This window comes from Grus americana, chromosome 1, assembly GCF_028858705.1.
Source record: "Grus americana isolate bGruAme1 chromosome 1, bGruAme1.mat, whole genome shotgun sequence".
Classification (NCBI taxonomy): Eukaryota; Metazoa; Chordata; class Aves; order Gruiformes; family Gruidae; genus Grus; species Grus americana.
In genome coordinates, this window is record NC_072852.1 from 51444702 (window position 1) to 51471943 (window position 27242).

General features: G+C 40.8%; 1 protein-coding gene across 1 annotated transcript in view; it reads left to right on the plus strand.

The window, feature by feature from the left end:
- The window catches only part of PLXNC1 (plexin C1), a 72201-nt gene that overhangs the window by 30353 nt on the left and 14606 nt on the right, over positions 1-27242 (plus strand). The window contains exons 10-23 of the mRNA XM_054842769.1: positions 1303-1442; positions 2526-2705; positions 3994-4081; positions 4971-5177; positions 5290-5481; positions 8975-9074; positions 10112-10213; positions 10602-10705; positions 14560-14601; positions 15099-15223; positions 15788-15986; positions 17344-17490; positions 24957-25134; positions 26331-26434. Coding sequence (XP_054698744.1) covers positions 1303-1442; positions 2526-2705; positions 3994-4081; positions 4971-5177; positions 5290-5481; positions 8975-9074; positions 10112-10213; positions 10602-10705; positions 14560-14601; positions 15099-15223; positions 15788-15986; positions 17344-17490; positions 24957-25134; positions 26331-26434 — 1908 coding nt within the window. The remainder of the gene's footprint in view (positions 1-1302; positions 1443-2525; positions 2706-3993; positions 4082-4970; positions 5178-5289; positions 5482-8974; positions 9075-10111; positions 10214-10601; positions 10706-14559; positions 14602-15098; positions 15224-15787; positions 15987-17343; positions 17491-24956; positions 25135-26330; positions 26435-27242) is intronic.

Genomic DNA, 27242 nt, shown 5'->3' on the forward strand with positions numbered 1-27242 from the left:
TCCTAAGGCACAAAGTTGTGGCTTTCAGTCACTTGTGACAGGTCTCACATTTGCTGTGGAGCGCTCTGGCATTCAGCGGGCCTTGGTAGCATGTGGGGATGATGTGCCAGGGACTTTTCTGAAACGGGCAAATGCTGTCTTTGCAGGGGATGGCAATGTGACCTCTGTGGTCCCCTCAGGCCACCAGCCCAAAGGCTTGGTGCTGGTCTGGGTGGATGGAAAGATTAGTGGAGAGAAAAACCCTGTGGGAAGGACTTTCCTAGAGGTTTTGCACCAGTGCCCTTCTCTGGGTTGGGAAGGCTGGACTGCCCAGTGGGCAGAAATCACAATACTCTAAAAACTCCCTTTAAACTAGTTTTATAGGCAGTCTAAAAGCAAGCTAGAAATCTGCCTGAGAAGGTCCCAAACAGTTTGTGGTTTCACATGCGTATTTTCCTGTTTTTTTGAATGTTTTCAGTTTGTTGTCTGAAAGATACACAGAGAGGAAACAGTCTGTGTGATTATAAAACTGGGGAAGCAACAAAACTGATTAAACATGAGATGCTGTCAAATGTATCAAGTAAATACACTAGGGAAAAAAATCCCTCTTCTTGCTTAGTAGTGTTAGTAAGTTAGAATAAGTAAATATAAAGATAGACAAAGAAAAGCACAGCTTAAAAATTGGCCACATTTCTGCAAGACTGTGACAGCATCAGAGCAAACTAGGATTATTCTTAAATGCTGGAAAATAGATTTGTAAACTTAGCATCAAAATGGAATACCAAAAAATCCCCACAGTTGTGCTGTACCTTTAGCTCTATGTATGACTTTGAAAAAAAGCTTTCTAGTAAAGCTAATTCTGGGGCTCTTTCTCAACTTTTCATTCTAGGATTTGACCCTGCTTCCCCTTTTCAGGTCATGAGAGATGCCTTCATTTGTTTCTCTGATCTCTCATGGTGACAGCACCGTGGGTTTTGTCTTGCATTGTTTCTTAGTTCTTCAAGGGTCACACAAAATATATCATTTCAAGCTGGGTTTTTTTGATACTTACCTTCCAGTATGTCAGATTGTGGTTCCTTTGGGCAACTTTGTTATAAGATAAATTGAAATATAAAATATGTAGGTAAAAACAGTTGGCTTGTAAAAAAAGTTGTGACTCTCAGTACTTTCCAGGATCAAGCTTAACAAGATTTGGAATTAATAAGAAAAATATATCCCAGTGCCATAAAACCCACATTTCTGAGTGGTGGTTGGTTTTGCAGCTGTTGTTTAACTGCCTAGCCTTTTTATAACCAGATTTTGTTTTGCTTTGTTTTCTAATAGCATATCAGCATTCATTCCATTGAACCTTTGTGGATTTCTACATTAGGCAAAAGTGAAATAACAGTCAAAGGAGAAAACTTTACACATGCGTCAGGCATAAAACTGATATTGACTGGAACCACTGGCTGTAAACCAGACATGTGAGTTAAGCTCTGAAAAATAATACTATTTATTCTGCATGGTGAAATTTACGCTCATTTTGCCCTAGCAGTACAGTTGTGTGAATGGTTGTCATGGACCTCTCCTCAGCAGAGGGGGGGATGCTCTGCACTCCTTAGTCATACTTCAAATTTAAATTCCCGAAGGATGGACATGAATTTGATGTTTAGGTACAATACAAGGGATAGATGGATAGGTGGGCAGCTCTCAGCAGTAGTTAGGGCAGTTCTGTACCTGTGGCTCTCCATGCCTTGTGGCAGGCAATGAGAAGTTAGGTCACAGGAAAGCCTCACGTTTTGTTTGATTCTCCTCTGCTTCAAAATATCCCCCATATATTCTAGGCTTCTGCTTGTGAAAGCACAGACTCCATGCCAGAGAAGAGAATCTCTCATGCAACAGCTTGTACTTTTCTCTGTTGATGATTGCACAGTGTACCCCCCTAGATAATTATGCCATCTTATTCTGAATCAGTCATTTTCAGGTGCAGCTGCAATGGCTGCCTGTGATTACCAACCCCATTTTACATAGCTAGCACTTGAAAAAGTATTCATATGGTACAGTTCAATTTTTAGTTCAACCATGAATTTCTTGGGGACAACAGAAAACAAAAGGAGAGGAGGAAGGACAGAAAGGGAGGAAGGGGAGAAAGGGAGAAAGGAGGAGGAAAAGAGGGAGAGAGAGAAAAAGAAGAAAGAAAAGGAAACTGAAGATTCTCATTCTTGACAAGCTAATGTGTTGGTAGCACAGAGAACTACACAGCAAAGTACGCAGTTTACGCAGCAGAATCACACATTGCATTACATACCTTCCTCCCAAGACCACAAGACCAATATCTGTACGGTCTTCTGTGATTATGGTGACACATAGCAACTTCATTCAAAAGATGCCCTCCTTTGTCTTTTCAACTCCCTGCTCTCTCTTTCCACCTCCATCTGGCAGCTCAAAGATGGATTCATTCCTCTTCTCCCCTCATCCTTCACTTTAGGTTATAGGCTTCATGTAGTAATGCCAATGAGTGGCATAGTGGCACCTGCGTTTCAGCGTCTGTTTTCTTTCTCCTCCAGCATTAAAGTTAGAAATGTACTAAACGATACACAAATGACATTTGCTCTCCCACCAACACGTAAAGAGGCCAAGAGTATATGTATACAGGCTAATGGGAAAAAATGTTCACCACCAATGACCCTGCATTATGTTTCACTGCCATCGTGTCTTGGAATCACACCAAATAGCTCCTGGATCAGGTAAATTTGTATTTCTATAATTTTATGTATGTATTAAAATGTAGTCCCACTGAGCCAGTATGAGCCTCCTTCCTTGGCCAGACTGCAGCTGATGTAAACTTGAATGACTGCTGTAACCTGTTGTGGAGGATGAATTTATGCTGGTGAACCGATTTAACATTTAACACGCAGATAGAGTCGTGATAGCTGCAAGACAGGTTCTGTGTTCTGAAGGATTCTGTAAACTCCTTCCTGCCCACCCCAGGGCTCCTTTGTAGAAGTCAAAAATACTCTCTTCATTCTAAAGCTAAATCCAAAATATGGGTAGCACACATGAATTCAAATTTCAATTAACTTTGATTTCTTGAAACTAATGTACCGTTCACCTCTGAAACAGTATAAAGTATCACTGAATTGGAAATGAAGTGAAAATAATTGCCATTTGCAGTAATACGCACAGACTTGTTTTAGGACCAGGTTCCCTAAAGCCAAAAGAGCCCTTTTCAACCTCTGCTGTGTTCTGTGGGAGACTCATGGCTCCGGTGGAAGACTTACAGGATGGATTTAAGATATTCTCAGGCACAGCTTTCCACCTGTCCCTCTGCCTGCACAGTTTTTACCCGCTTTCACATTCTTAATCTGATATCTTGGCGTCAAGCACTGGGAAGTGTGGATTTGAGGTAATAAGTTGAGCTGGCAGCTGCAGCGGCTGAGCAGCTAGGATGCATGCCCTCATCTCCAGGTGAGGGGCAGCACAGGCAGCTGGAAATTAATAATACCTTAAACCACTCCAACTGTGTTCAGCAGAGATTGCAAGCCAGAGCCCTCAGACACAAGCATCATTGTGTGTGCTGAGACAGATGGTCTGAACACTGCCGAGATGTTTCCTGTGAGGTGCCTGGCACCGTCAGTCCTGAAGAAGGCAAGAATTAAGCACAGGCAGGGCTGCTTTTGGGCGGTGAAATACCATGATGCTCTTGAAGAAAGAGACAGTATTAACTCACTGTCTAGTTCTTTGGCTGCATGAATAGAAAACAAGGTGGAGAGTCCCTGAAAAGGAATATGCATGTGTATGCTATCAAGTCATTTGGTTTTGCGGTAGCAAAAGCATTGACCGTTACGTTATGAGGAAAGAATGGAAGTAGTGTATAGCTGTATAGCTCAAATTGTCTTGTTCTGCAGTTTGACTTCATTATATTGGCTGCTACCAAAGCAAAATGCATGAGTAGTTTATTCGTGGCTGAAGCCTTAGTGCAGGAAAACAAGTAATATTAACCTCCCTTCCTCCCCCCCCACTTTTTTTTTACAGTGGTGGTCGCAGAATTACTACAATTGGTAGAAATTTTAAGGTGGTGGACAGTGTGATTATTTCAGATGACCAGAGATCAAACCTCACTGTAAGTCTTAATCTCCTTTACAATACCAAATAGAGGTCTCTTAAGGGATTAGGTTTTCTTCCTAAGGTTTCAGGAGGATCTCAGTATTTTTCAAACACAGGCACACATCAGTCATCCTCCTGAAATAAATATGACCACTTGTAGGATTACAGTTGTGCACATTCTGAGTACAGGATCATGGATACACATAAGCTACTCTCCTGCATAATTCCCTGAGCCTTTTTAAAATGCTCTAGAGACGTGTTCCAAATCCATCCTTTTTGAGCCTCCCCAGCCTCCATATCTGGGTCTGTTGGAGGAGGAGGTGGTGTACTTCTCTGTGGCTTTGTGTTGAGAACTCAAATGGTGCCACTGTCTCAGCAAGGGGCAGGAGACCGGAGCTGTTGTTGGGTTGAAACCCTTCCTCTGAGGCTGTGAGGAGGTGGGCTTGCAGCACAGAGACCAGAAAACAGCAGCACCACCCCATGGAGTAACCAGTGGGGAGACTGTAGCAGCCCTTCTCTATCAGGAATTAAGGTGGGGAGAGCCAATGCCCAGGGGTGCTGGAGAGCCGGTCCTGCTCTTCTTTTGTCACCTGCATGGAGGGGAAGGAAGGAGAAATCTCTGTCACTATTCCTGTCTCACTGCAGGAAATAGCTGCCTTAGCAGTGTGCAATCAGCCTTAAAGCAGCGTGCAGAGTGTGTGATAAACGTGCTTAAAGGTAGACGCAGGCTCAACACAGAAACTTTCCCAGGTGCTCTGCTTGCAGCCCTGATCGTGGAGAAGAGATTTAGCAGATACTTGTGTGAAGTCAGGAAGACGTTAAAATGATTTTGAGTGCCTCTGTTTGTAATTGTACCCACTGTTGAGTGCTTAATGACTGTTACGCCTTTGCTATTGCATTTCTAGGTCTCTAAGTGTCCTGGAAATGAATCTGACTATCATTACTTAACGCCAAGCCTGAGCCATGCAACAGACGGTAAAGTTGTTGATATGATGTTAAAAGTGGAAACTACCTTTATACCATGTGTCAAATTACACTATCACCCTGACCCAGTGTTCATTAACTACCAGCTACACACTGAGCTGGATCCTGATCTGGAATTAAAAATATATGTAAGTTTGAAAGTAATAAACTATAATTCCTTATTTAAAATAGTAATTGGGGATCATTTTATTTCTTACTGTATTTAGTGACTATTTGTTATCTTCAATTTTTTCCCTCCAGAAAGAAAACGACAACTTGAATATTTCTAAAACTGAGGTAGAGGTTTATCTGTCATATATGAGTGGTTCACAGACCAAAAAGATATGGTTCAGCGTCCAAAATATTACCAAAAAACCGGATCGTAGCACCATACTGTGCAAATTCAAAAGGGAAGGAACAGACAAGATTGACTTTTCCACAGTGAAAGTTTTTGTAAGTAGAATTCCCTTTTGTTGCAATTTAACAGTGCTTGAATGTTTATGCAAATGTACTAAAATGTAGCATTAATGCTCTGATCATGAATGCTCTTTATAGAGGGAGGAACTGGATACATTTTTTTGTTCTCCTGGTACTTGGTAGTCCAGTTATCTTCCTCACATCTGAGCATGCCTGCCTAGCTTAGGTGCCAGTAACAGCATGGAGTTCATTTACTGTCTTGTTATGCTGTAGTGTCAGAGGTAGGCGTTGCAGTCCAAGCTGAGCTCAGTGCTGCTCCAGGAGAGTAGGAGCTTGTCAAACCTCTGGCTGCAGCACAGACATCACTGATAAAGCGTCACTGGCTCCAGAAGAGCCCCTCATCTTAGATCTGTAAGCAATCTGCTGCTGCAGTGTGGCTATGAGGAAAAGAATTGTGTCCTGTTCACTTTTTCCCACTAAAGTAGATAAGGTGAACAGTGCATAGGGGTCATTGCTGAGACAGAAGAGAAGGCATTTCTGGATGAAAAAGGGAGTGAAATTCAATCCGCACCAAAATGCTATGAAGGAGGCCAAAATGCTATGAGCATATGGCACAAAGCCAGCCCCAAATATAAGAACATTAGCATGGATATCAAAACTAAATGGCAGCTTAAGATATTTGCTCCATGAATAAGATGAAATTTTATAAAGCAATCATCACCATTTATGAGGGAGAAAAATGATGCCAGACTCTTATTGCAGTGTATGGTGGTATAAACCAGAAATAACTCTATTGACTTCAAGGCATATGGCTCATAGTAAAGATTAACGAAGCTATTCTCAATTTCATATCACTGTTAACTGATCCCCCATCTGTGGATCCTGCCGTCTGAGCCAGTTATGGCATGGAAAAGCCTTTCTGAGATTGGTGTTGCATTTAAATATTAACGTTGCCTTGCAATGTCACATGCTCATCCTGCAAGCTTCAAAGCAGTGACTGTCATAGAAAGGTCACCACTTTGCTAAGGCAAATCAAATGACATAGTTAGAATGTAGCATTTCACTTCTGGTACCTTAAAAATTATTTTTCCCAACATCAAGCAAAATGTAAAAGTAGGAAATTATCACATGTTTTTTCAATCTTATAAATAAATCACCATAGAAGAAGTAGGGCCACTCTGAAGAAATTATGAGCTGAGTATGAAAGATAGGTTTGGCCTAAGAATAAATGTATCTCTTGCTTTAGTTTCCAGGAAGAAAGAGGATATTGAGTGTGGGGTCAGAGACGGGATTATCAGTATGAATGGAGGTGTCAAAGAAGAAAATGCCATTCTTGTGACAGAAGCAAGATTCAGATAGATCAAGGAGGGGCTCAAGACAGCCAGAACAGGATCATTCCCATCACAGCACTGAGAAAAACTGGCACATGATATTGTGAGCTTAGTAGGAAAGATTTTAAATAAAACCCTAGAGTCAGGAGAGGTACTGTATGACTGGATAGCAGCAAATATAAAACCAGTATTTAAAAGAAAAAAAAAATAAGGCAAATAGAGGCTTGCTGATTTAATCCTAGCTCTATGTAAAGCTTTATAATGTATTTTGAATGAGCAACTCATGAAAGACCTGGAGGTAAATGGAAAATGGGATCACTGTCAACCTCTTTTTAATAAAAGCAGATTATGCTAGATATCTTTATTTGGTAAGATGAGTGATTTCCTCAACAACAAAAAAGCAGTAGATCACATGTACCTGGAAGTCATTCAGTAAACTGCTTAATGTGGTGATTAGAAAGACGCTAGGGATTGGAAAAACTGGATGCTGTGTATGGGGAGCTGACTCTGGGCAATGCTGATTTTCATACAGATATTATTTAATATCACTGGTTACTTGAGCACAAAAATAAGGCATGCACTAATAACATTTGCTGATGCCATAAAGCTCAGAGGCATTACCAGTCCAGAGGAGGTTTTATAATGTCATGCAGGAAGAATGAAATGAATTCAGGAATAGGAATCGGATGAATTCAGGTGTACCTTATTTAGTCCGTGATTCATAAGCAAGATAAATTAAAAGGTAAGGAAAGAAATGGGGTCACTGGGTAAGAAAGTTATGGTGAAGATTAAATACAATCTAAGTATGAAATGAAAATTCAATTAATGCTTTGCCTCAGTTTTCAGTGAGTAGGGATGAGTAACAGGAATTTCTGCTTTAGGAATGCTTTGGTTGGACATGACAAGTGTAGAAAGTCAGGTGTATTAGTCATGGGATGATTAATGTATTTAGCCACCAATGCATTTCAGCCTTAGTAAAGGCAAATGGGATCCTAAGAAGGCTCAGACTGAAAGTACTTTGTATAGTAACTGTGAAAACACATAAACAACCAAGGAAAAAATACATTTCATGGAGGAAATAGGTCTGCTTTGCCTTGTGTTCTTTGTAGCCCTAGAAATGCGAAGGGTGTCCTTCCAGCCCCTGTGAGGTTTCTTTGCTTGCTTATGTCTGTGTAGCTGCGATGGCACTATCCAGTTGGCAGCATCCAGCTGCCCTGGCTGCTCACCTCCTGTGACAAGCCAGTGATTGAAATCACCAGATCTCTGCCTTCCCTGCTGTAACCCAAAATAGTTTCAACCCAACTCTCCTTTTCAATTATCTCAGGCTCATTTCTATCTCTGGCACTTGGTGGTATTCTTTTTCTGTGTCACAGCATATTTTTACTTCTAGTTTGTTTATCATCTTAGCTACCCTTTATTTATGTGCTTTCACAGTCCTCTTTGAGATCCTCCTTTGTGAGATTTCTTCTGCCATAATTATGAGTGGTGAATGCCTCAGTTTGGCATCTGGCAGACTACAGCACTTTTGTGTATTCCTAAGAGTTAATGTCTGTCCTGCCTTTGACAAGCTCAGTGGCTGTTGGGGGATGTTGTACATGTGTTGTATGTTGAATTCGTTCTTAAGTGGACCTTCAGGAACACCTTACGTCCTACATAAAGAGGTTGAAAGTTCTGCAAAGAAATAGAGAAGAGGGCTATGGGCCAGGCATCTATCAAAAATTTTACTTCCCTCATTATTAGTGTGAGTCTTATCTTACTTGTCTGCTCAGCAGAGTAACACTGTGAGTGCAAAGGAATGTTTTATAACTATCAACACATGCCTTCCTCACTTCAAAATACCAGAACATTTAGCAGCGATTCTGAAGAGCATGAGCCACTTGGCCAGCTGGAGGCCAGATTTTGCCATTCGAGGGCTTTAGTTTGCAGCAAGAGCAATGCCAAAATTTGGTGCTCTGTGAGGACCTCCAAATTTTTCTCTTGTCACTGCTCTGTTATCCTGCTTAAACATCAAATACAGTAGAAGTTAAGTTTGTTTTGGTTCACATATGGTTTCCCGTATTGCTGTTGTCTTCCCCAGTAATCTGCAGAACCAGGGTTCTTCATGTGCCTCAATACATATTCTTTTAATACAGTAAATGTCATTTTAAGCACTGATAAATTACCTGTCCCCTATTAACACAGCCATTATTTTTCTTCAGGTAAAATTGGGAAATTTTGAGCATGAAGTCAAACCAACATCATCACACATATATTTATATGTTCTTATTTTGCTGCCTATTGTAGTGAGTGTCATTATAGGTAAGTACAATAATGTGTTTTCAATTTTTCATTTGCCGAAGGGTATAATCATGACACACAAACACATATACGTACACACATACATGTTTGGGACTGTCACAAACAGTCTGGTGGTTTTCCCCTGTTCCCAATAAGAGTGGACAAAGTGAACTCTGGTCTGGTGGTGAAGTCCATCTTGTCAGACTACAGCATGTTACAAGACAGTAGTTTTGGCTGTTCTGCTGGGATTACTCACCACCATTTAGTCAGGCAAGCGATAGGACTGACATCCTTGTGTCACAACTTGGGCCCTTCCAGCTGTCAGAGCTGGGCTCCCCGCCCCGTCCCTGGGGCAGATGTTCCCTAACACACTGCTTATCCTCAGGCAGTGTTTGTGGTGTTTCTGCTCAGTCTCATTTGGATCGTTCATGAATTTGTAGGTCATTACTAAATTGGGGGGGGGTAAATAGTTATCCCCTCCTCTTTTTGCCACTCCTTTTTTTCTGAATGTTTTGACCAGGTTATATATTTGATAAATTTCCCTTTGTTGTAATAATCTTAGGGGTTTGTTTGGGTTTCTTTTTAAAAAGTGCATTACCTTTGCAGGAACCATATCTCATGCCTTTACTCTCCCAAAACAAGCTTTAGAGAAGTTAACAATTTGGAAGTGGATTTCCTGTTCTAAACAACTGTTTTTCCTGTTTAATCAGTGCTACTTTAAGTAGGTTGCTAGTAATAGAAGTAGCTGTTAGATTCTGTCTCAGTGTGCAGGTTGTGCATAGTGGGGTGTGCTGTACTTTCAAATAAAGTTGGATTGACAATTCCAAGACCTTGTTAAAAGGAATGTTTTTTTATTAAACCAAGGATTTAGATCCAGATAACTGGGTCTCATAGGTACTAGCACACTGACAATAGTAGAAACAGTAATCCTCTGGAGAGTGCAAGTGTATATTGATCTTTCTGTTTCTTAAAATAACATTAAAATGTCTTGTGGAGGGGTTGTCTGTTCTGCAATTTCTGCACTGAGAATCTTTTTTTTGTTTTTTCTTCCTTTTTAGTGGCATTCATAGTTACTAGATACAAATCCAAAGAGTTAACTCGTAAACAGAGTCAGCAACTTGAACTGCTGGAATATGAGATTCGGAAGGAAATCCGTGAGGGTAGGTCTAAAAAGCTTTATAGAGCTTAAGTACAGCATAATTTCTGAACTGAAACTGTCAAGAAGCTCACATTATATAAACATTTTCATTTTATAGCTATTAGAATATTTTTGTGTTGTATCAGAGTTCCTCTTTAATGTTGATGTGCACTGTGGTAGCAGATAGCACTGAGCTAATAGGATTGCATGTAATACTTCCTTCAACAAAAGTTGGAATAAAAAATGGATTGGTACTTTCCTGCTCATAAGAGCTGCAGCTAGAAAAACAACCCCTTTTCCCTGAAAGCTGTTTTTTAAGGAAGATCTGTTGGGGCCAAGTTATAATTGTGAAGATGATTTTGTGTCAACTAAACTAACACTCTGGGTGGGGAGGGGGGGTGCTTTTTCAGGATTTGCTGAACTGCAGATGGATGAATTAGACGTGGTGGATAGTTTTGGAACTGTTCCCTTCCTTGACTACAAACACTTTGCTCTTAGAACTTTCTTTCCAGAGGTAAATATTTACAAGTCTTTCAGTTGTCAGCCCTGCCTAATAATGAAAAAGCTAGGAAGGTCAGGATCAAATAACTATAGTAAATACAACATAGTAATTGCACATTGTTTTCACAAGAAACTTTTCTTAAGTCAAGAATTACCAAAGGACACTTAAGGCTGTACATCTCTATATTTAACCAAGCCTAAATGCTGTAGATAAAGCACCGTTGTTGAATTTTCAAGGGTTGTGTGTGCATCCATTTCTTTTTTGCCCAGCCTCACTAAGCTGCTTGCCTTTCAGGCCATCCTAACTAAGCTATTATTTATCCATTGCTCTTTTTGTTCTCATGCTTTCACTTTCCATGCTATAGCTAATTAAATTAACAGTCAAGCTAGCTAACATGCTAGCTAACATCATGACACTTCCTCATTAGACTTGTGGGATGAAGAAGTGGCTCTAAGGTCGTGCTGACTTTCTTCTCCAAGCTGCTGACAGAAATGGTAAGACCTTGATTCAAAGGAGTGCAGGTCAAATGCTTAAAAATTACATAAGTACTTCAGTGCTGTCCAGTTTAGAGGTGAATATTTTCATGCAGTTTGTGTCAGAGGACCGAAGAGGCCTTCTCTTGAATGTTTTACTTTTCTTGCTATTTTTTTGCATATGCGGCACATGACGATACTGATAAGTGCATTTGCCACAGCTTTCAAAATTATATCATGATGTTAACCAGTGCTTACTGGCATTTACTAATTGGCAGAAGCTGTGATCTCAGCTGGTGATAATTTGCTGTGTAACTGACACCACTGAGTAGAAACCCTTGGTTAGTCCTGTGGTCTTGTAAAGTATAGCTAGTGTGTATGCAAATTATCTACTTCATGTGTTACTCATCACTGCTGCAGCCCAGTCTTGCAATCTTATCTGCACACTGCTTCACTTTACTGCCATGTGTGATCCCACTAAAAGCTCATTGTGATAAACACGTGATAGTGCAGAATCAGGGCCTTTTTTTTTGTACACCACCAAATACCAGATACTAAGGCAAGAATAATATTTAACAATTACAGATGCATAACCTTTGTACACTTTGAGTCCAGTTCTCACACCAAAGGAAGCTGGGAATATCTTTTCTGGTACTGCTGTGATGCCCCCAGTCTAATTTGTATGGGGTCACTGGGAGATTTGAAGAAAGTGGACCAAGGAAACCTTACTGTTTGCATCTCTTTCCTTTCTGTTTGTTTTGTTGCCAGGCATATTAGCATTAAAACAGTGTTTTTATTTTTGGGAATATATCTTTTCCTAGTGATAGTCCCCTGTCAAAACAGTAACAATCTGTAGAAGCTGTCTGGGTGGAATTGCTTTGCTTTATGCTAATAAAAAGGAAAGAAAAAAAGGCATGAAGTCTGCCACTCTGTAGCATTATGTGAGATCAGAAAGGGAAGGACTCCTATTTTGCCTTGGCGAGTCTCATGCCACTGTGCATCCTGGAAATCATTCCAATTAGATTTTGTCTCAGTTTGAAATACTGATACCACAAAGGTAAACTTGCCTCTATTAGCTCTCTACAGACATGCAGTGTCGGGCAAGTTATTTAGCATTGTGTACCAATTTTTCCTGCTGAGTACTTACCGTTTACATTGCAGGAGTGTCCAAACATGCCTTGTGCTGTATGAATGTGGTAGGAGAGCAGCGCTCTACTAAACAAATATTACAGATGAACAGAAAAGGCAATGGGGTAGTAAATTGCAACTGAGTGCCAGAAGGGTTGACAGAAGGGTCGAAGTGACAAACCACCACTTCCCTCACTAACCTCGGGTGTTTGAATGATGTCCATTCTGTACTCTTTCTGCCTTCCAGTGTGTTCGATGGGCTTTGTCTCATCTAATCTAAGCTGTTCAAACACGGTCGTCAAAGCTGTTCCCTGAGCATCTTCTGTAGTCAGTGCAGAGACAGGCAGCTCAAGAAAGTGATTCATCCCACTTGCCTGAGACATCTGTCTCAGGATGAGATAAGTTGCTTAAAGAGGGAGTCAGATACCTAAAATTAAGAGTGATGGACCCCATCTTCATTTTGAGCTTCTCTCTTCCTGCTGCTTCAATTTTCTATATTTAATCTGGCTTGGTAGCTTTTGTTTTGTGCTTAATGCTTGTAGGTGTTAAATGGATATTACATCTGTTCTTAAAATATTCCTTATGTTCAGCCTGATATTCACTTTACTTATTAAATTTGGATATTTTTTCTGTTTTCCCTTAATTTCCCACATTGTTTGGTTTAATGCTACCATCCTTGTTCCCTGTTCACAAACATTTTTAACCTTTAACGTGGTTCTGGGTGTTTCACTCTGTGTGCATGCATTTTATGGGTAGGTAGTGTTAGGGGTGCTGAAGAAGTTCTGGAAAAATGGGAATAGCCAGGGGAGGAAGAGGGAGAAAAGTATGGTAGGGGAGAAGAGAACAGGAGGCATGAGGAAAGGGTGGGATGAAAAATCAGATATGTAGGTGAAAAATCAGATGTGAGCCAGCAATGTGCGCTTGTAGCCCAGAAAGCCAATTGTACTCTAGGCTGCATCAAAAGAAACGTGACCAGCAGGTTGAGGGAGGTGATTCTACCCTTCTACTCCGCTCTCGTGAGACCCCACCTGAAGTACTGTGTTCAGCTCTGGGGTCACCAGTACAAAAAGGACATGGACCTGCTAGAGCAGGTCCAGAGGAGGGCCACGAAGATGGTCAAAGGGCTGGAGCACCTCTCCTATGAAGACAGGCTGAGAGAGTTGGGGTTGTTCAGCCAGGAGAAGAGAAGGCTCCGGGGAGACATAGTTGCAGCCTCTCAATATAAAGGAGGCTTCTAAGAAAGACGGAGAGAGACTTTTTACCAGGGACTGTAGTGACAGGATGAGGGGCAATGGTTTTAAACTGAAAGAGGATAGATTTAGATTGGACATAAGGAAGAAATTCTTTACAATGAGGGTGGTGAGGCACTGCAACAGGTTGCCCAGAGAAGTTGTGGATGCCCCCTCCCTGGAAGTGTTCATGGTCAGGTTGGATGGGGCTTTGAACAACCTGATCTACTAAAAGATGTCCCTGCCCATGGCAGGGCATCGGACTAGATGATCTTTGAAGGTCCCGTCCAACCCAAACCATTCTGGATTCTATGATTCTATAAGGAAACTAGGGACTGCCAGCATCACAGGTAAAGCAGATGACAGTAAATGTTACTAGTGTGAATTTGTTGCTCAAGGGTGCTGCTTTGGGAACGTGCAGCTGTGTTGGGACCTTACAGGCTGTAAGAGTCAGACAAGAGGCGTTGACAGCGTATTTGAGAACTGGGGACTTCCCTTTGTTGTGAGAGCTTTTGCTAGGACTGGATGTGTGGTGGCAGCTGTGCCTCTCTGGAGACTGACAGCATGGACCTCCTGGAGAGTTCATTAGTGAACATTCATAAAGTGCCTTGAAATGAATGGAGGCAGATGAACTCAAGTGTCACTCCGTTACGGAAACCCCATATACCAAAGGCTATCATTGCTATCCAAGACAGATGCAGCCTGCAGCATCCCTTGCACACCAGCACATTTGCAGATGAGGGTAATAAACAGCTTTTCCTATTGCTTCCTCAGTAGCATAGAGTAACACACGTGGTAACACTGAAGTCAATACCAGGTCATCTTTGAGAGTTCACTTTTCTGTGAACCTTGGCAGCACCTTTGCAGAAGTTACTGTGTAGAGTTTTTATATTGTAGCCGCATTAGAAGCCAGCATTTCCATTGTTTTATTTCAAGTTGTATGCCATCAGGAACATGCTTGGTGTTTTTAACGTGCGTGTGTTAGAAACTCTTGGTGTACATAAGAATGATAAATATCACCTGTCTTATATTTTAGTCAGGAGGTTTTGCATCCATCTTCAGTGAAGACATGCCACAGGTAAGTTGATGTAGTGTGATGTCCCTTAACTAATAAATATTTTTCAAGAGTGATTGTATCCCTTATCTCAGTGTTGTCCTAGAACACATCAGATTGCATTTTCAATATGTTCCCTTTTCCTCATGAGGAGGGTTACACGGATATATATACGTATATAAAAAGAATGTGATATGTGAGATGCTATTACCTAATGTATATTACGACTTATTTAAATAAAATAACCAGAATCTAGTCATGGGAAATGACAGGCAGACTTAACTATTGGCATGACTATGTGCATATGACAGAAAATGTGTGTTCTGCATGTGTGTATTGTGTTGTACACAAACGCAAATGCATCTTCGGTAAAATCCTGAGACCCATGAAGTAAATGCAAAATTCCCACTGATTTGACTGAGGCCAGGATCTTATCCCATATGTTGCTTACCATTTTTCTAAGCATTAAGAATCCATCGTAGCCAAACTACAGTTTGCTTATTTTTGTTTAACTATTCCAGAGCAGAGACCAAACGAGCAAGGATGAAAGCTTCAACATGTTGCATGCTTTAATTTGTAACAAGAACTTTCTTGTTACTCTCATTCACACCCTTGAAAAGCAGAAAAATTTCTCTGTGAAAGACAGGTATAGTATGATTATGCTTATCATCTTCAAGAAAAGAATTAGCAGGAAAAACCAACATGGATTGTTACACTAATATAATTTCTACTACTTGCAAAACAAGCTTGCATTGCTCCAGAGTATTTTTCCATCTTCTCCATCTGCACACACTGAGGAAGAAAAAACATTGCCATTTAAACAAGCCATTAAAGATAAATCAGAATGTTTGTACATATAAACAAAGAGGCAAAGGAGCAGGAAAACTCACTTCAAAACTGTAAACACTTCCTGCAGTTAGATCAACAACTTTACAGTTTAGAAATGTTCTGTCACTGAAGCAAGTATTGTTCTGCAGAATTAAATTTAGAGACACAAATTCTGTGTTTAAAAAATAATCACAAGAGCAGATGGACTTGCATTTTTTATATTATTGTAGACATCAGTGGACAGTTTCCGTGCCTGAGGAGGGAAAACTTAGGATATGAACTACACTAAAGTGTGTTTCATTTACTAAAGATGACTGGGAAGACAAATTCTAAATATTATAGCATTCTTTTTTTTTCTTTATTCTTTTTTTTTTTTAAACAGGTGCTTGTTTGCATCCTTCTTGACTATTGCACTACAAACTAAGCTAGTTTATCTAACCCATATTTTGGAAGTGTTGACAAAGGACCTGATGGAGCAATCAAGCAATGTACAGCCTAAGCTCCTGCTCAGACGAACTGAATCTGTGGTGGAAAAATTGCTGACAAACTGGATGTCTGTCTGCCTTTCTGGATTTCTCCGGGTATGTATACTTTTTTCACTATGTAAGATACACAAATAATTTTTTTAACTGATTTATTCCATAGGAATTGTTAGAGGAATCAGCTTAAAACATTCAATCTAACTTCTAACATTGCTAATGTGCACTCTTCTAGTTTAGGTGACTTAGCTATCATCAAGGGGATGTAGGAAAAATGCAGGTTGGTAAGCAATTACCGTGTCATTTATCTGGCTGAGATTTGGGTAGTTTTGCAACCCTAGCATATCCTTTTCTCATGTCAGACATTATTTCATCTCCATGAGATGTACTGTGATCATACTTAAAGACTGACACACTTGTTAAAATGCAGCTGTACCTTTCTGTGCAAGCTGTTGGAAAGCTACCATGTAATGGAGATTTAAGGAAAACTGAACTTCTTTTCAAACTTTTTAACCTTCAAACAGCATCGCAGATTTCAAGAACTAAATGACTTCAAGTGGAAACAAAATAAGCATTTTCTTTCATTTTACTGTTTGTTTATTTCAGCCCACTTGGTAGCACTTCATTCTTGGTTTCAGTGCTTGGTTATGCTTCCTGTCTCTCCTACCAGTGTGATCATACGCACTGTTGGTATCACTCGTACCATTCCTTGCACTTGCCATTAATACAGCAGCAGAATTGTTTGAAACCCCAGGAGAGAGCCAAGGAACTGTCAGAGATCTGTTCTCAATACACCAGTCATCTTTACAGAGCTGTGCTAGTGAGATGCCTTAGGCTGCACGAATGGTGTCACGTGGAAACAACGATTCATCCTTCCTTTCTCAGGTGCCTGCCCGAAGCCTGGGGTTCAGGCAGGAGAGGGAAGCCCCAATTTAATTCCCTCTTTCACTGATACACCAGTGCATGTCCCATCGCCTTGCTCCCAAGGCTTTTTTTTCAGGGACAACAAGGGGAGACGCCAATTCAAAAGGAAACTAGTTGTTAGCTTGTTTCTCATGAGACTGAAAAAGGAAGAAATAGCTGAAGTATGTATGCGAACACATGCACGTCTCACTCCGCACCCGCTCTTTGGTGGAACTAGGAAGCATCTGCCAGGTGGAGTAGGAGCAGCTTGTCTGTAGCGTGCTTTTGCACAGCAAGGGGCTGTGAGCTATCTTGCCACACACTCCAGCTGTCCCTGGCTATTTGCATGAGACTTTCACACTGAAAAGCAAAGGATGGAGGTTAAACAAATAACTAGCTAAATCTGCTCAGAGGGATTTTCTTTTCTAATTGCAAGATAACAAGTTAGTTAAAAGCAAATAACTCAATTTCTTACACTTGATTTTTTTCTAGTTATTCATACCCGTTTAGTGATTACAAAAATAAACATGTTCCTTGTGTTTGTTTCATGTCCTAGGAGACAATTGGTGAACCTTTCTATTTGCTAGTGACAACCCTCAATCAGAGGATAAACAAAGGACCTGTTGACGCGATAACTTGCAAAGCCCTGTACACGCTTAACGAAGACTGGCTGCTGTGGCAAGTGTCTGAATTCAAAACAGTGGTATGTTTGCCAGTTTGTGTTCCTGCAAACGCGGACAACTACAATGTTTTCTCTTTTTCTAGAAAGCTAAATTAAGGCTCTTAGACACTAAGGTGATGGTTAAGTACCCAGATAATAAAATTGTTATTGCTGACAAAGTTTCAAAACGCAATAGAGTTTAACTAGCTGGTATTTCACCAATATACATTTCACAAACAGTACTCACTCCTCACTTCACAGCATACCTTAATCGCCACAGGTTAGGTTTAATGAAGTCTCAGGGTATTAAAATTCCTTCTTATTTTAAAGTGTGCTACAAAAATATAAATATACGCTTAGAATTTAAACTAAATTACGCTTTTCTGATGAATGAAAGAATGGAATGCAGAGATTTTATTTTTCTATTGTGTTTACTTGCGGCTAATCTTCAGGCAGCAATAATTTGCTGTGGGTTTCCATGTTATTAGCTCCAAATTAGCTCCAAATTAGCAAGGTTACGGTGTGGTGGATTTTAATTAGTTGCTTGGTTAAAACCAAGATATCTGGTAAGCCTAGCTAAGTTTCTGAACTTTACCATAGATTTCTTGTCTTTCTCAAAGCAGCTACAGAGGGCTTCCTATTTTACAGTTGCACCCAGAATTCTTTGAAAGCTGGGATTCCCTTACTGATTGTCATTCTGAAACTGAGGGGAGAAGGGACAGCAAGGATTATTGCACTTTGAAGCATGTAAAAATTGTGACTTTTTGAGTAGGATGCCTGAAAAAGGTTTTCATAATAATCAGTGTACATTTTTCCAGAATTTCCAAATGAATTTGAATCTGAGAACTTAAAAATCTGCATTTCCAGTAATTTCCATAGCTTCCTTGTTTCTTACCTCCTGGATTCTTATCATCGGAGTTACCAGACATACTTAGGAGTGTGAGAAGTGTGACTGAATAGTGGGCTTCAGAGCATGGGAGCAGAAACTGCCAGGGCAGCAACTGTCATAGCAGGGACACTGCAAGTGCTGGTGGCTTTGGAGGAGAAATCAGGCCTTTTTCAGAGCCCATATCCTGAGCCTCAGGTAGGGCTGGAGCTTCCAGGTCTGCGCAGCAAGAACCTGGAGGTCCTAAGATGCCAGATACTGGAGTAGACTACATGACCCTAGAAATTTTGGCTGGTCAGCAATCTGTTGGACTCAGCTCACTGAGTCGTGTAGGAAGCTCACTGAAATGACCGCCTTTCTGTGAAACATTTCTGAATTGTTATTTCCTGCTGCAAGCTCTTGGACTGACAAAGTTATAGTCAAATCTTCTTATAGCTGTTTACAAAGCTGTTGTTGGAAGGTTCATTTGAAGGTACTTCAAGCTAAGTTACCACCGTGTGCATTTGGAAAGGAAGTTTGTGACTAAAAATTAAACGCATAATGTAATGCCGTATCTTTGGTTTTCCTTGTTTGTGCACTGCATTCTGGCATGCATTTGGGCTCCAGGGTAAGTTTAAATAGATTGCTATATATAGCCATAGGATACAAAACCCAGTAGTTATGCAGAGCAACAATTTTCAAGCAACCTCAATATGCCTGTTACTAGTAGACTGCGCAGGAACAGCTGGTCTTGTGGAATTGATTGACTTTTCTTATTTATAGCACAAATTCAAATTGAGAGCACCTTGGGGGGACAGCTGACTCTGAAACTGCTGAACACTGCCTTAAATACTTTTCCCAGTGCTACATCTAGGCATGCAGTCGCTGATAGGGTCTTGTGGGCAGCCTGCAGTGGAGAGAGGGGAAGTGGTCGGAAGGACTCTATCAGTGGGAAGGCTGTCTGCAGATGGATGAGGAAGTGAGAGAGCAGATAGCCTTTCTCAAACGTTATTTGCTGCCTTTGTATTCCTGCTTTTAAATAGGAGATAATGATACTGTTACAGGGTTAATAAGTCAGCTTTCCCCACTAAGGTCCAGCAGTTTATTGGACTAGTTGAGAGGTGGCTGAATGTTCCCTTTAAGTCTCCAGAAAAGGAGGGAGGATCCTGCAGTAAAATTAGAGAGATGGAGCCCAAGGACTGTAGCTCTGGCTGGACAGGGAAACAGTTTTGTTTGGTGTTTTGTCTAAGATTTACGCTGGAAACTAAAACTGTGCTGTGAAAGAGATTTAGGTGGAACAGTGAGGCTTTCTGGGCTGCGGAATCAGGCCAGCTGTGCAAGCTTTCTCTTCAAGAATAGCGTTTAACAGGATACTAAAGTGGAAAGAGTCAGCTTTTCTTCTCTCACTAACACCACTTCACAAGCACTGCAATGACATGCAGAACCTGTGAGCACACAGACAGGGAACCAAGTATTTTCTCCTTTTGTTGGAAGAAAATTTCTGCCTAAAGGATTGCAGGTTTTGTTTTCTAAAAGGAATAAGTTCTGAGCTGAGTTTTCAAATGCATTTGCACATTTTCTCACTGCAATTACATTCTGAATCTTGCAGTATTCTGTTTGTATTTTATTTTGTCCCTTTCCACAGCCCCACAATAGCAGTACATTAAAGCTTACCTGTCCAGAGCAAAGTATAAAAGCACAGACAAAAAGAGGGCGATAGATACTGAAGCACATCTGCAGACACTCAGTGTCCAGATTTTTCAGGTGTGTAGGCACTTGAGGACACAGAGTTGTATCTGGTAGGGAGTTCAACTCTCAAATCAGTGGCAGAGCACAATCAAAGGTGTAGGCACTCTGCATCTGAATCTCTCCTTTTAGATTGGGACTTAAGTTCCAAACCAATAAAAGCAGGATACAGACAGGCTCCTAAAAATCAGGGGGAGCTCTACAGGTCTTCTCCTAAACATATCACTATGCAGATAAACTCTTGGGGCAGGAGAAGTGCTGGGCATAGAGAAAGAAGGAAGGACAGGAGATATTTCCTAAAATTCAGGCCATTTCTAACAAGAAAGAAAGAGAACTAAGAAACATGCTGGTTTTGAATTGTATTAGAGCTGTCCCTTGGCCGGCCCCCATGCCTTTTTTAAAAGGCCACCGACTTTGGGACCAGCCAGTCCCCTGCTGTTACCCCTCTCTGCTGGAAAGGGTCAGATATTGAACAGAGATGGGCTGCTGAAGTAAATACTCAAGCACAGGAATTGAAGGAAAGATGTTTCTGAAAGCACTGGTCCAGTATGAGCTAAGGAGCTTTGTGGTTTCATGCTGTGCTTGTATTTGAATATTGAGAAATAAAACTGCCTTGAAAGAGACCTGAATGTGTCATGGAGCCTTTTCGCAGGCTGAGGAAGCAAGCCTGCTTTCTCACAGGCAGACAAGCAGCTGCACCCCTCGGTGGATAATTTCCTCCGGGACTGATGAAGAAGCATGGTGCACAGCTGAGCGTTAGCATTTCACTGAGGCATTTCATTTTAAATAGAAAAGCTACACAATGCCAGCCTGGTGTGGGAGAAATTCTCTGTGGAATATCTCCTATGGAAAATCAGGGGAGACTTCTTCATGTTGTAGACTTGATGCTCAGGCATTTAAGAGCTACAAACTTCTTTAAAATAGTCACTGCTTATTTTAAAAAAGGGATTTGGACTGTCAAATTCTTTGCTGAAATGAATTTGCATTTTTAGATGGGAAGAAATTATCTGATTCACTTGTTCGGCCAACAGCCTTTTACTGAAAGTGAAGCAAAGCCATGTGATGGAAGGTTGTTTAAAGTGTTCAACTGCCTTACGAGTTAAAAGAAGGGTGTTAAAAGGAGTGGGAGGGCTGTAAGGGAGTAAAGCAGAGGCAGGGAACCCAATTTCCTAGTAAGATGCCATGGTTGTGGTATTATTAGGCACACTTTGTGAGAGATAAGGAAGCTATTAAAAGCATCTGACATATGGGGATTTTCATCAGCAGAAAAGGACACAGCAGCCCTTGCTAGGAAGCGAGCAGTGCAGATGTTGGCTACAGGAGAGTCTTCTGAATTACATACAGATTGAGTACCATATTGTAGCATCAAGAGTACAACCCTTGCTTTGCATAGCGCCCATGCCCATCTAGCCTAAATTTAACGCCTGTATCATTTTCTATGCCAATTTGTTAGCTTTTTATAACCTCTTCATGGGTAACTTCTGGGTGCTACAGAAGGATCATACAATCAGTCCGGTTTTTCCTGTTTATTGCTTTTTGTAGTCTGGGAGACAGAGGTGTGGGTTTAAGGCAGTTTAGTTGTGCTGTACGTCATGGGGCTGTCTCCTTTACATAATTCTCTAACTTTTACCAATCACAAGTTTTTCTTCTTTTTTCAGTCTGTCTGATAAATGGAAATATGCTTTGTTCAGATGCATAACTGAATAGAGAACAGGGTAATGAATAAGAGCCCTTGAATTCTTTACTTTTAAGGAAATCTGGTATTATCACATTTCTTTGTTAAACCACATCTCATTTATTATCTGCTATGGTTATTAATAGCTTTACTAAATAATTCATTGTTTGAAATTCATTTTCAAGAAAACTACAAATCTAAAAAAAACCTGTAAACATTGTCTTCAAATGCCGTTATTACTGTCACTGCATGAGTGAAAAAATGGTTTTAAAATTTGTTCCTGTCTTTTAGCTAGGTTCCAAGCCAGTTTCTATACAAGTAGTTGCAGACACTTGCCTTGTTTTCAAGTAGCCTTTAACAATTCTTGCAACCTGTGTTAAGCCTTTGCTGAAGAGCGCTGTGACTTTGTGTTGCTAACCACTAATTTCTAGTGCATGAGGTCTCAACTCTAGATATTACTAGGTTGAACCACACGTCCTGTAATTTCTTCCTGAATCTTTCCCTAAGTTAACTTGTATTTTTGTTTCCTTTGCAAAGTGAGAGCTTAAAAAAAGGCCTGATGATGTTTCCTTGTGACTACCATGTGTCCTCCTGTGATTTCTCTTAAATGTTTTCTGACCTTCAGAGCTGATCATAAAAGGGTTTTCATAATTTTACAGTTATTTCTGATTCTTTCTCCAGTTCTACACTTTGTGTCTAAATGCAGTGATTGTGACTGTCAGCTTCTGATTAATCGTTTCTAAAGCCAGGGATTGTGCTGTCAGACAGGTTGCGTCTGATTTATGAAAACTTCACCTACAGAGGGAAGACATAATAATAATTGGCTTTCCTAGCTCCCCATCAATTGCTTCATCACTTAAGATTAACTTCTGCAGGAAATCATATCAGCAAACCTGTCTGGCTTTCTTGGTTTAGAGACTTTTATGCATTTAAATATTTCTTCCCATCTGACCACTTCTTTGAGTCATAAGTTGTTATTATCCTTACATTGTGGATATTTTTGATTAAGGAGTCCATAGATGACTTGTATTCCACCTACATAACAGACTGCTTCTCTCTTTTCACTGTCCTGTTATTCTACAATGAGTTGAGCGGGGATGGGAGGACTCTCACATGCTAATAACTGAAGAGGCTGCACATTTACGTGCAATCTGTGTGAGACCATGTGCTGAAAAGGAAATGCAGCAGAGAAAAAGATAGTTTCTCTTGACAGTCTGAAAGGAAGAGGAAATGAAGGTGATGCAGAAACATGAATATTGCAGTGTAGGAATAATGTTAGGAGGAAAGGATCAACTAAAGGAAGGAATGCTTCCAAAGATGTAAAGACAAATCAGCAACAGTTAAAGAGTGAGTAACTACTCCTGAAAGATCAGTTCAGAGACTGGAAGAGACAAAGATTTTGATTAAAATGAGTTTTTCAGAGACAAAATACAGTTAGTCACTGTCCACATTTTTATCCTACGAGACCACGACCTCAGGGCAGTCAAAGTCAAGGACAGGACTGTTGTCTGTTCAGTTGGTCTGTGGACCTAACCAAGCATGACTCCCTCATTCCTGTGCCAATATATTTTTTACTAATTTTCCGCATGAAATCCCAACCCGAGGCATGACATCCAGTCTGCTTCTCCTTCTGCAGGCACCATTCCTGGATCTCCTCCTCTTCTGTTCCGTCTGTCCTTTCCATGGACTCATTTTCCTCACAATTAAACATCTCAGTGTCCTGATTAACTTATTCTCCGTTACTTCAGTTACATCCTAGTCTTTGTTAAATCCTGATTTTCATAGTTTTGCAAACCTGTTTTGCTCCTTTGGCTTCTGTAGAAACAGTAAAGTTAATTTATGTCTCATTGGACTACTTTTTTTCACCACCGCTGTGTCATAATTTCCATTCTTGCTGGGTAATAAAGCAGAAAATAGCATTCTACAACTATTAATAACTGCCCATTTTTCTAAGAAGAGAGAAAAGTTGCCCCTGCAGCAACCTGGACAGAAGTTCTCTCCTTCACATGACAGCAGGGAAAAAAAAATTTAGTTGCTTCCTCTTTTAACGATCACTCCTTCACTGAGTCACACCTGCAGTGCTCACATTTCAGTCAAAAGATATGTATTATACCATAAATGTCCAACAGCCAGAATGGTTCGAATATGTAGATTTTCCTATGCCACTTGCAGTCAAGTGCTGACAACTTAAACATTTGTTTTAATTCTGCCCCAAGACATCTGCAGCAGAATGTCTGTATCCATGTAGCTGAACAGTGATGTCTCTGCAAGGAGCAGGGTGCGGCACTGGAAATGAGTGCTGTTATCACTCGGGATTAGCAATCCTGTGCTCATCCCTTTTCCCTGCCTTTTGGAAGCAGTTGATCTGCCTGGCCTGACCAGAAATAACGACCTGACTAAAAACGTTCCCTGGAGATGGTCACCCAGTCTCATTGGCACCTCCCTCTAGCCCATACTTGCCTTGTGTGCAGCCCAGCAGATGAGTTGTGTCCCAGCCAAGAGTAGTGGCTGTGAGCTAAAGGGCAGGGCTGTTGTAACTGGACAGGTTGTGTGGATGTTTGACCTGGAGTAATAACTAGCAGAATAAATCACGCTTTTCTGTGCAGATCTGGACCACTTTGGGTGCTGTCTGCTGCAACAGGCTTTCCCTTTCCACTGCTTCTGCAGCAGCCCCGTCTCTGCTGCCTCTAGAGACATGGCTGTATGCAGACAGACTCTGACATCTCCAGGGGAGGTGTATTTTTTTCTGTATGATACAATGCATAATCTGTTGGTGTAAATATGCATTTTAACACTGCTTCCTTTCCACTCAAAATCAGTCAGGCTTACCATGGCGACTTACTTAGCAACCTTATCAGATCTCTAGTAGCTTACAGTTTTGCTTTTAAGGCATTCATTTTAAATAAAAGATCTGCTTTTTTTAGAACATGCATTGTAATTTTTCATGGTCTCTTGTCTTTTTTTTTGTAATTCACTGAAATAGATTTGCACAAAAGCAGAATACAAAATGCACTTTTGGAAATATATAGCTGTATATCTTTGATTCTTCAGACATGAGGAGTTCTAACTGCTTCATTGTATAATTCCTTCAAATAATCTTTATTCAAAATAGCTTTAATAATAAATATGCTGATAATGTCTCAGGTTTGCTGTCAGGAGTTTGTAGGTTTCCCATGCCAGGTCTTCCCTGTAAGTCAGAATAACATGTGTTTCTTTCCCCAGACAGTGAACATTATCTTTGAAAAAATCTCAGAAAATGAGAGTGGAGATGCCTGTCAAACTATCCAAGTTAATGTTCTGGACTGCGACACCATAGGCCAAGCCAAGGAGAAGAGCCTTCAGGCTTTCCTTAATAAGAATGGCTTTCTCTATGGTCTTCAGCTGGATGAAATTGGTCTTGGTAAGAGAGTGTCACTGTGTTAGATTCTCATGGAGTTCACTGGTCTGTCCGTGGAGTTTTCTTTTTAGGAATTCCTACCTCAGCTTTGATTTTTTTTTTTAGCATTTAGGCAGAACGTAGCTTTTGTAAGGAATTTCTGGGGAAATACTAGATCATTTATGCCATCAGTTAGAACATTGGAACTACATCTGCAAGGACTTCAGCATGCAGTTAACAAACACATGTTATTTATTGAACACATATAATTTATATGTTCCTTTTCTGGGTTAAGTAAGGTGGCCTGTCCACCTGAGTACAGCTGGTTGATAAATTTTGTCAGTGGGTAACATGACACATCATGATTACCAAGTACTTTAGTCCCTACCTGCTGTCCCTCCCACTGCCCTTCCTTCCAAGAGGCCTACGTTTCCCTTGATCAGAAGAACCCAATAAATATAGTTTATTTACAGTCAGATTAGGTTTATATAATAGTTTGCATGTTACTCACAAAGACATGTGCAATATCTACAGATGTAAATAAGGCCATTTGAGGAGATGAGTCGAGCCACCTTTTCCTGTTGGGTTTTCAAAAGCCCAAGGTCAGATAAAAGCCTGCAGTTGCCACCATACCACTTCCCAGGTGCTCCAATAGGAAATCAAACAAACTCGACATTGTTGGCATTTGTCACCTCCCAGACTTGCTCTGTAAGATGTTACTTCCTCACCTTCTTAGACACTATGTCGGCAAGTGATGATAATTTACTCTCATATCTGATGGTTATACCCACCACCAGTGCCTGGCCACCCTTCACAAATACTGTGTCAGTCTTGTACAGCTCATTTTGGTGATCTCTTAAAAGTGGCTTGTGAAACCTTTCTTCTAGTTCCAACGTGGCCATAACACCAGGGCACGCTTGTGCTACAGAATAGCTAAATTAGGTAAAAGCATCTCCAAAAACTCTGCCCTGACCAACACAAAGTGAAGCACCAGGAGCCTGCAGTAATGGAAGCCATGCAGGTTGTCACCTCAGGAAAGGAATCTGTAGTGTGGGAGTGTAAAACCACTCCCACGTGAGCTCGCACAAGGACAGAGAGAAACAGAGCTCAGTTGGGAGCCACTGGTCCAAATATAATTATGTGTTGCTTTTCTTTACAAACATCTGTACAGTGAGAATGCCATTGGGATGTAATTGTTTTCTCTTGCTGTCGTACTGCAGAACTTGTGTCTGAGGAGCACCAAAGAGAATTGTTAGATATTGATGGTTCCTCAGAGGTGATGGAGGATGGGATAAGGAAGCTAAATACCATCGGTCATTACGAGGTAAGCACAGAAGCCATACCAATGAATCAAGAAAGAGTTTTTCCCCAACTCCCAAATGCTCTCTGCATAGAAGTATCTTGATTGATCAAAATCTTGAACAGATAGCTGAGCATCATCAACAGAAGGAAAGAAATGTGACACAACTTCCTTGCCAATGAGTCATATGTTTTCTGTTACTTTTCAGAGGTTTGCTTGTTGCAGGGTTGCTTGGTTCAGGCATACCAGGTAAACTGTCACTTCAGTTGAGCATTTCAGTTAAAAGAGCATCTGATTTCCAACTATGAACACTGCCTTGAGTCTCTTCTAGTCTCTGCTGCTGAGTTTTTGTTGCACCATGAGCAACTGTTTACCTCTTCCCACCTCATATTTTGATTATCTGAGCAGGTGGATGTGATACTTGTGAAAGCTCATTGAGAGTGAGAATAAAAACGACTGATGAATTTGCTTGCTTTTCTTTTGAGACCTTCCCTTTTTCTCTCTGTTTCTGCTTCCATCAGCTGGCACCACTTGCACCCTAATTTTTCTCTTCCACTTCCAATTGCACCTGTAAACCAGTCCTTTTCAATGCTGCAGTAATCTGTCCATCATTGCAACAACAGACAGGGCCACAGCTGGTGGCAGAGTCCTTCTGGGTGTAGCACGTTGCAAAAGCATAGTAAGCAGCACTGCCTGTCTAAGGAGTTTCCGCTGACACTAGTTAGAATAGAGGGTGAGAGGCTGGGGTAAGATGTGCAGCAGATGATTGGCTTCACGTGATATGGTAGCTCACATTTTGATGCTTACAGATAGATTTTGGAAATGAAGTCAG